At 54.5% G+C, this 9,886-nt stretch overlaps 2 protein-coding genes across 2 annotated transcripts in view; both read right to left on the bottom strand.

Moving 5' to 3' along the window:
* Positions 1 to 271, bottom strand: part of sned1 (sushi, nidogen and EGF-like domains 1) — a 12,933-nt gene extending 12,662 nt beyond the window's left edge. The window contains exon 1 of the mRNA XM_060067499.1: positions 262 to 271. Within this exon, the coding sequence (XP_059923482.1) occupies positions 262 to 271 (10 nt within the window). The remainder of the gene's footprint in view (positions 1 to 261) is intronic.
* A 328-nt stretch (positions 272 to 599) lies between these two features.
* The window catches only part of crocc2 (ciliary rootlet coiled-coil, rootletin family member 2), a 55,816-nt gene continuing 46,529 nt past the window's right edge, over positions 600 to 9,886 (bottom strand). Inside the window, 9 exon segments of the mRNA XM_060067498.1 lie at positions 600 to 1,820; positions 2,328 to 2,507; positions 3,091 to 3,222; positions 3,746 to 3,946; positions 4,281 to 4,430; positions 6,619 to 7,067; positions 7,665 to 7,883; positions 8,189 to 8,309; positions 9,488 to 9,774. Coding sequence (XP_059923481.1) covers positions 1,737 to 1,820; positions 2,328 to 2,507; positions 3,091 to 3,222; positions 3,746 to 3,946; positions 4,281 to 4,430; positions 6,619 to 7,067; positions 7,665 to 7,883; positions 8,189 to 8,309; positions 9,488 to 9,774 — 1,823 coding nt within the window. The 3' untranslated portion in view covers positions 600 to 1,736.

Genomic DNA, 9,886 nt, shown 5'->3' with positions numbered 1-9,886 from the left:
AGATATACTAAGTCGCCAAGAAACACAAATACTTAAGAGGATTTAGTACACAAACATCCTTGGCATTCGTGATCCATAATCACACAAAACATTTCACAATAATCAAGTATGGGAATCATGGCACATAACTACAACCCTTTTAAACAATCAGGAATCAAAGAGCGGAACAACGTTAAACCTCTCACAGCATCAGTCATCCCAGGGACCGGGAAGTGTAAACATCGGATCATTAAGCTCTCTTCCCGTCTCATCGAGCAGCACCAGCACTCATTGGGACAAAGGGCTTCGACCTCCTTAGGACAATGAGTGTCTCGTGGTCTGGGGGGTCTGGGGGGTGTGGGGGGGGGGGGGGGGGGGGGCGGAGCGGAGGCCGTTTCATAACCCAGCTCCCCGGATCGGACCGGACCAGAGGTGGTCCGCCAGCTCAGGGAAAATCCTCCAAACATTTGTTGGCGGCGGTGAACGCGGATAAACAGAACCACCATTGTTTGTTGTTGTTCTGCTTTCTTGCACTCATGAACCCCAGCGCAGTGTGCACGCTGAATCGACGGGGTGTGTGGCCGTGGGTGTGTGTGTGAGTGTATGGGGGGATGTGGGGTTGTGTGTGTGTCAGTGTGTGTGTGCGTGTGTGTGCGTGTGTGTGTGTGTGTGTGTGTGTGTGTGTGTGTGTGTGTGTGTGTGTGTGTGTGTGTGTGTGTGTGTGTGTGTGTGTGTGTGTGTGTGTGTGTGTGTGTGTGTGTGTGTGTGTGTGTGTGTTAGGTTAAAACAAGGGGAAATCACCAAAATGCAGTATTTCTATTTCTATTTCTTATCTGAAACCGTTTTAGAGGCTGTGAGAACAGTATGGACCCTGGTCAACTGTATCTGAATATGTGAGGGAACAAAGGGGGTCCAACGAGTTGAGAGCTGGGTTCCTTTGGACACGAGCACCTTGTTGGAACAACGTCAGGTTCGGACCCAAGGAATGTGTGGGCTTGAACTTCAGCACCTTATTTGAGAACATATCAGTTTGGTTCAGGGCCCAGCAGCCTGTAAGATGACTTATGGAAGCTTAGATAGAACACTAGATGTCTTACGGCGGCGTCTAGAACGTCATCACAGGCGGCCATCTTCTTCTTCTTGGTTATAATCTTGTACCTATTTTAGAACATTATTCTATTTTTCTAGAACCTAACATAATTATTCATAAGTATGCAGTGTCATAACCTCATCTCTGACGTTTATAATAAACCAAACCGTTTGAAAATCGGTTTGAAATTGAGCAAGTTATGGTTATTTAAAAAGTACATGTACCACTACCAACACAATGCTATGGGTGAGCGGCTGACTGTGGCAAGATGGCCGCCAGTTGTGACGTTGGACTCCATTGGCCAGCAGCGCAGACGAGCCATCTAGTGCTCTATACATATCTATGGTTGGAACCCATGGCCCCTTCTGGGATCACAGTGAGGAGTTGGGTTTGAATCAGCATCTTTTGTATTGACTGAGAAAGAGTCGAATCCCAGCTCCATAGTGGATTCGACCCCAGCTCTGATTAGAGTTGAGTTAGAGAGCTAGAACCTTGCAGGGTTGAAGCTAAGAGCTGGATTTGAACTCTTGCACCTTGGGGGTGTGGACCCCAGCATAGTGCTGGATAAGTGTTAAGTCCCACCTTGTGGGATAAACGATGACTGTCCGGTTTGGACCCCAGGACCTGCTGCCGGGTCAGTGTCTGGACCCCAGGACCTGCTGCCGGGTCAGTGTCTGGACCCCAGGACCTTGTGGCTCCGTGCCTGGCGCCGCCTCACATCCTCATCGAGCTGTTCCTTCAGCGTCAGAACCTGGGGACGCAGAGACGAGGTGTCAACCCCAACACTCACCAGGCAGCCAACCAGTCACCCAACCAGTCAACCAACCAGTAGAGACGCAGTGTCAACCCCAACACTCACCAGGCAACCAACCAGTCACCCAACCAGTAGAGACGCAGTGTCAACCCCAACACTCACCAGGCAACCAACCAGTCATCCAACCAGTCACCCAACCAGTCACCCAACCAGTCACCCAACCAGTCAATCAACCAGTAGAGACGCAGTGTCAACCCCAACACTCACCAGGCAACCAACCAGTCACCCAACCAGTCAACCAACCAGTAGAGACGCAGTGTCAACCCCAACACTCACCAGGCAACCAACCAGTCATCCAACCAGTCACCCAACCAGTCACCCAACCAGTAACAATATGTAGAGACTACCCATAAGCAGCCTCTGAGCCATCAGGCTGCCCCAGGCTCCTTGCTCAGCGGCCCCTGGGCAGTGGTATGCCCAGGGTGGGGGTGTCGGACTACCGACCTGGCCCTCCAGGCCCTTGACCCGCTGGCGGTGGGCCTTCTCCCGGCTCTCCAGGGCCCGCTCCGCCTGCAGCCCGGCGGCCCGCAGCCGGCCCGTCTCCGCCTCCATCTCCTGGGCGTGGCGCGCCGTCTCCTCCAGGAGGCGCTGGGACTGGGCGTGGCCAAGCTCAGAGTACCGCGCCTGGGGGGGGGAGGAGTGGCCACCACTCCTGGTTACTCCTCAGGGTGGAAGGAGGGATTCTACTCAGTTGATGGATCCCCCTCAGCTTGGTTGAGAATTAATGAAATTGAAATTGAAAGAAACGTTGGCGTTCACAAGAATCAAGCCCTTCGTCCTACACTCGTGGGAGTGAACTCGTGGCGTATATTCACGCCGCTTTGGGCAAAGTAATGAGCCCAGCTTCGATGGCTGCAGAGTGAGGAGAAGATTAATCTGGGTTGGGGGAGGGAGTTCTACTGCAGAGTACTGCCCTCTAGTGGTCAGAGGTAAATGCACGCAGCTTTAATTTATTTCTGTGTATTTCTACAGTGGCTAGTTTAAACTGTGTTGATTTGAAACCTTTACAGATACTTTTTTTAACAGTTCTCTACTGCCGGCCAAGTTTGTGATCGACAGTTAGACACTTAAAGATCCCGCCTCCCGCTACACGATTGGCCGAAACAAATACGAAGCGCCCCGTTCACCCAGCTCTGAGCTCGCCATCCCCCATGTCTGACTTGAGACCTGGATCCAAATTCTGAGCAGCGCCGCTGTGACCTCTGACCTGCAGGCTCTGCAGCTCCACCTGGTTCTCCGTCAGGTCCCGCTCAAGGGCCCGCAGCGCCTCCAGCAAGCGCTCCTTCTCCTGGCCTCCCAGCACCACCTCTTCCTCGCTCCTTAGCCTCTGCAACTCCGCCTGAAGGAGGAGACACCCGGGGGTCAGCCCGCTGCACCTCCTGCCCCCCCCCCCCAGGTCGCCGTGGGAACCAGCTCATCCACACCGGACCCCACCTCTCCCTCATTACTAGGGGAACATGGTAGCGGTCTGGATGGTTCTCAGTGGGACCAGCTGAGGTGTCCTGGTCTGAGCTTCACGGACCAGCAACTCTATATTAACGTTGAAACAATTCAACTAACAAAATACCCCCCCGTCCATCCATCCCCCCCCCAACCCCAAGCTGCTCAGCCCCCCTAGTGGGGTCTCAGGGCTCCACCAGACATGAGAGACACTGAGCTACCAAACCATCTACCTACCAGGGTGGGACCCTCTGAGGGACACTCAGGCTCAGAGAGGGAGGCGGTTGGAAGTTATGTGATGTCATGTGATGTTATGTTATGAACGGCGAGTCACTGCGGACCCAAGCTGCTGCTGAATGACCCTGTGACCGCCTTGACCTGCTGGGGGAACGAGGACCTGTACGGACGGAGTACGGACCCACCTTCTCCAGGGCCTTGCGCAGCGCGGCCTTGTCCCTCCCCAGCCGTGCGACGCTCCGCTCCAGCTCGCCGCGCTCCGTCTGCAGCGTCGCCACGGTGATCTGGAGGGCTCTCAGCCTCTCCAGGAGCCCCTCCCTCTCCTGCTGAAGCTGCTGGGCGGAGCTGTGGGCCTCTAGCCCCGCCTCCTTCTGCCGCTTCAGCGCCTGGGAAACATTCAACCGACAAACCTTCAACCGACAAACTAACCGGCCGCAGCCTCGGCTTCTGATTGGCTTAAATTGGACCCATCGCCGGACCTCATGGGCCAATCCAGAGTGAATCCTGTTTTCTGCTCTGCCTCCAGCTCCACTAAAAGTACTGTATTTAATTACTTTTTTTATAGTAGATTATAAATGAAAAATTCAAAATTATATTCATAATCTAAATGCAAAATTCTAAATTATATTCATAATAAATGAAAATTTCTATATTACATTTATAATTTAAATAGAAAATGATATATCATATCTATATTATAAATACGGGCCCGGTGGTGACCTGCTTCAGCGCGCTGCTCTGCTTCTCCCGCTCCGCGGCCTCCAGCTGCTGCGTCTCCAGGGCCGTCTGCAGGCTGTGAGCGCGCTCCGTCAGCGCCTGGTTCAGCCGCTGGCTCTCCGAGAGGCCGTCCCGCAGGGCGTCCAGCTGCTCCTGTAGAGACACAGAGAAGCCCTGGGTCCACAGAGGAACAGCATGCAGAGGAGCTGAGGGGCCTTCAGCAACACAACATGATCATCAACGTCATGCCTGTGTCAGCCTGTGCTGGGATGCCCTCCTTCTGCTCCCCTTCTGCCGTTAGGCCTCTGATCCTTCTGCCTCTCGTTAGCCTCTGATCCTGCTGCCTCTCGTTAGCCTCTGATCCTGCTGCCTCTCGTTAGCCTCTCGTTAGCCTCTGACCCTGCTGCCTCTCGTTAGCCTCTGACCCTGCTGCCTCTCGTTAGCCTCTGATCCTGCTGCCTCTCGTTAGCCTCTCGTTAGCCTCTGACCCTGCTGCCTCTCGTTAGCCTCTGATACTGCTGCCTCTCGTTAGCCTCTGATCCAGCTGCCCCTCGTTAGGCCTCTGACCCTGCTGCCCCTCGTTAGGCCTCTGATCCTGCTGCCTCTCGTTAGGCCTCTGATCCTGCTGCCTCTCGTTAGCCTCTCGTTAGCCTCTGATCCTGCTGCCTCTCGTTAGCCTCTGATCCGGCTGCCTCTCGTTAGGCCTCTGATCCGGCTGCCTCTCGTTAGCCTCTGATCCTGCTGCCTCTCGTTAGCCTCTGATCCTGCTGCCTCTCGTTAGCCTCTGATCCTGCTGCCTCTCGTTAGCCTCTGATCCTGCTGCCTCTTGTTAGCCTCTGATCCTGCTGCCTCTCGTTAGCCTCTGATCCTGCTGCCTCTCGTTAGCCTCTCGTTAGCCTCTGATCCTGCTGCCTCTCGTTAGCCTCTCGTTAGCCTCTGACAGACGTAGGGCTACGCCCAGCAGGGCAGAGCTTGTCCTCTTTGCGTTGGCGCGCGCTGACCGGGTTTCCGAGAGTGCCCTGTTTTTGTTTGTCCAACATCTCTCCAACGGCTGAACCAACCAGAGGCCAGGTACTCGTAGGAGGAGCTCTGAGGAGGAGCTCCGAGGAGGATTAACGAGCTCTGGGCAGTGGTTTACTGCCCAGGTCCTCTGTGTCCCCCGGAAAACCAACCGCTAGGTCAACAAGACCAAGAACAACCCGGGCGCCCTCCAGAACTCAGAAGGCCACGGCGGATTAGTTTTAAATCAAAGTGTGGCAACGGAAGGACCGGCAATTCATCATGTTCCCCGGTTCAATTAAACATCTTAGAAAAACGGAGAAGGTTTACAGCTCTGTTCGTTTGTTTTACGTGACCTGCCCGGGTAAATATTATGCCGCCGATTAATTCCGCCGGTCGCTGCAGTCTCTGGTCCCGGAGCCTAACGATGAATCACCCTGCTCATTAACGCCTCAGCTGTCTCTCATGTTTACTAGCCCTGTTTTGAGTAAACATTTACATTGCTACTACTCCTATTGTGTAAATAGATGTTTTCTGCATTCATATTTTCACATTAGTTGTAACTTTCTTTTTGGTTTTTTAAACGCCTGTCCAGTACTTTGTGCATTAGTAGTAGTGCTATCTCATCGTGACGTTAGTAATCTTGGCTCCAGCAGTCCTACTGGGTTACAGCAGAACTCCTGGAACGCAGAAGGGTAAGGGACAGAGTGGCGTCTTGTTTCCCGTTCCATGACAGAGATGTTCTACCAAAGAGAAACTAGTTCAGGGAGTGGACAAAACGGTCACAGGGGATTCTATATTGTATATTGCAGTCTATTGTTGATCTGAAACCTTTACACATGTTTACTGTTTACTACTAAAACTCGAGTTTGTGTTCACAGATAAGGTTCTTAGAGATCTGAACCGACATGATTGGTCGAAAACAATGCGAAGCAAGAGAAGTGAGATGGCCCGTCCAGCCAGACCTGATCTGCCCCCCGCCCTCAGACATGAACCCCCATCCTGGACGGGGAGGCCGTGTCCCCGGTGATGTGGGTCCCTGGGGGTGGGGGTCCATGGGGGTCAGGGTCCCTGGAGGTGGGGGTCCCTAGGTGGGGGTCCCTAGGCGGGGGGTCCATGGGGGTCGGGGTCCCTAGAGGTGGGGGTCCCTGGAGGTGGGGGTCCCTGGGGGTGGGGGTCCCTGGGGGTGGGGGTCCCTAGGCGGGGGGTCCCTGGAGGTGGGGGTCCCTGGGGGTCGGGGTCCCTAGAGGTGGGGGTCCCTAGGCGGGGGGTCCCTGGGGGTTGGGGTCCCTGGAGGCGGGGGGTCCCTAGGCGGGGGGTCCCTGGGGGAGCGCCCGGTTACCTGCAGCACCCTGCGGTCCTCCTGGCTGGCGGCCAGCGCCCGCTGCAGCTGCCCCGCCTCTTCCTGCAGGGCGCCGGCGCTCCTGCGGTTGCTAGACAACGAGCCCTCCGCCCGCCGCAGCTCCTCCCTCAGCCCCGCCTCCTGCAGCTCCGCCCGGGCCAGCGCCGCCGCCAGCCGCTCCTCCAGGGCGGCGCCGCGCTCCTCGCTGGCGGCCAGCTCCTCCCCCCGCTCCGCCAGCCGGCCCCTCAGCGCCCCCAGCTGGCCGTCCAGCTCGGCGCCGCGGCCCGCAGCCCGCTGCCGCTCCGCCTCCGCCCCGCGCTGGGCGGCCTCCAGCTGGGCGGCCCGGGCCACCGCCCCCTCCCGGGCCTCCCGCTGCCGCTGGAGGCCGGCCGCCGCCGCCGCCTCAGAGGCCTGCAGCCGCTCCTGGGGGCGGGGTGACCGGACGTTACCTCAACGCGTACAGAAAGGGTACCTCACAGTACCCCAACCTTTACATAAAGGGTACCTTACAGTACCTCAACGCGTACAGAAAGGGTACCTCACAGTACCCCAACCTTTACAGAAAGGGTACCTCACAGTACCCCAACCTTTACAGAAAGGGTACCTCACAGTACCCCAACCTTTACAGAAAGGGTACCTCACAGTACCTCAACACGTACAGAAAGGTAGTACTTACAGTACCTTTATCTTAACATTACCTTTATAGGTTACCTTGAAATTAACTTAACATTACCGTAACACATATATTCACTTCATAGATTACATTTGCATTATCTTTAAATATAGATTACGTTTACATATAGATTACCTTTACATTACTTTTACATATTGGTTACCTTTACATTAACTTTACATACTTTTTCATAGAGGATAGCATAACTTTCCTTTGCATATAGATTACCTTAATACCACGTTACATTCCACAAATCATTACATTTAAGTTAATAAATTACACTACATTATATTGCAGTACACTACATTATGCAAAATTGGTAACGAATCTTTTTGTGACCTCACAAATGATCCTGGTCAGTGTGAGGTCCTACGTTTCCCCCCTGTCTGTCTGGGGGGGGTCCCAGTCCCGGGGGGTCCCTCCTGTACCTGCAGGCTCCTGGCCTCGGCCTCGGCCTTCTGGAGGCCCACCCTCAGCCTGACCAGCTCCTCCCCCAGGCTCCTCTTCTCCTGCTGGGCCTGCCGCCACGCCTCCTCCTGCACGCACAGGGAGCTCTGCACCCGCAGCAGCTGGTCAGACGCCTCCCGCTTGCCTGGGGAAACACAGGTTAAAGAGACACTGTTAGAGCACGGGAACAGCGCCCCCTGTGGTGAAACACCGCCGCTGCATTTACCGTTTTAAATGAACCTTCACTTTTATATTTGTTTTGTGTGTCAGTGTGTAGTGTTCTGTATTTAATGTGTATCGTTCCTTTCTTATAGATTTGTGGTAGTCTATACTGATGAGATCTGTGATGTTATCAGCATTGTTTAGCTTTGTTTCTGTTTCTCAGTGTCTTGAACTCCTTTAACCCTTGTATGTGGTGGTTCTGTGCCATGGTTCCCCTGGTTCTCTCACCCTCCACGGAGTCCTTCAGAGCTGCCTGGAGCTGCAGGAGCTGGGCAGCAGACCTCTCCTGGCTGGTCTGGAGCTCCTTCAGACGCTCACCCAGGCTGGAGGTCTGGGACGTCGCCTCGTCCTGCGCAAGGACCCACAGTCAGCTAGCCCGCTACTGTGCTAACCTCAAAGACCCACAGTCAGCTAGCCCGCTACTGTGCTAACCACAAAGACCCACAGTCAGCTAGCCCGCTACTGTGCTAACCTCAAAGACCCACAGTCAGCTAGCCCGCTACTGTGCTAACCACAAAGACCCACAGTCAGCTAGCCCGCTACTGTGCTAACCTCAAAGACCCACAGTCAGCTAGCCCGCTACTGTGCTAACCACAAAGACCCACAGTCAGCTAGCCTGCTACTGTGCTTACCACAAAGACCCAGAGTCAGCTAGCCCGCTACTGTGCTAACCACAAAGACCCACAGTCAGCTAGCCCGCTACTGTGCTAACCACAAAGACCCACAGTCAGCTAGCCTGCTACTGTGCTAACCACAAAGACCCACAGTCAGCTAGCCTGCTACTGTGCTTACCACAAAGACCCAGAGTCAGCTAGCCCGCTACTGTGCTAACCACAAAGACCCACAGTCAGCTAGCCCGCTACTGTGCTAACCACAAAGACCCACAGTCAGCTAGCCTGCTACTGTGCTAACCACAAAGACCCACAGTCAGCTAGCCTGCTACTGTGCTTACCACAAAGACCCAGAGTCAGCTAGCCCGCTACTGTGCTAACCACAAAGACCCACAGTCAGCTAGCCCGCTACTGTGCTAACCACAAACAGTAGGTAACAGGTTGGATTAAACATGCTAGCGTGCTAACTGTATACAGTAGTTGATAGACAGGTTGGATTAAACATGCTAGTGTGCTAACTGTATACAGTAGTTGATAGACGGGTTGGATTAAACATGCTAGCGTGCTAACTGTATACAGTAGTTGATAGACGGGTTGGATTAAACATGCTAGCGTGCTAACTGTATACAGTAGTTGATAGACGGGTTGGATTAAACATGCTAGCGTGCCATCTATACACAGCAGGTGATTGACAGGTTGGATTCCGACCTGCGGTCCTAAGCTACGTTTCACTCACTCTCCCGCTCAACCCACTGTCCTCTCCTTTGAACCCATATATACACTCATCAACACAGACAGTGCAGACAGACTCATCTGGAAACACTATCTACTCTGGGATGCATCAACAATCAGCCTCATGATGAGTGGCCACTGTGAGGTGTGGGGGTCGAGGGGGACGGAGGGGGCGGGGGCGTACCCTGTCTCTCTGGGTGTCCCGGAGCTCCTGGTGGAGCGCTCGCAGGGCGCCCTGTACCCCCTCCACGCCCACCTCCTGGTCCTCAGAGCCCGGCGACGAGGAGCCCGGGCTGTCTGGGACCCCTTCTGCCCCTGAGACACACACACACACACACACACACACACACACACACACACACAGACACAGACACAGACACAGACACAGACACACACACAGACACACACACACACACACACACACACACACACACACACACACACACACACACACACACACACACACAAACGCTAAGGAAACGAGGAACCTAGCACAGAGCCTATCCTAATGTCTGCAATGTAGCCTTCCTCGAGCAAGAGGCTCTAACCCCGACGACTCCTAATGACCTGTCTCTGTACTGTC

Source organism: Gadus macrocephalus, chromosome 12, assembly GCF_031168955.1.
Source record: "Gadus macrocephalus chromosome 12, ASM3116895v1".
Lineage (NCBI taxonomy): Eukaryota > Metazoa > Chordata > Actinopteri > Gadiformes > Gadidae > Gadus > Gadus macrocephalus.
The sequence above is the reverse complement of the archived record's forward strand: the minus strand, read 5'-3'. Positions and strand labels throughout refer to the sequence as shown.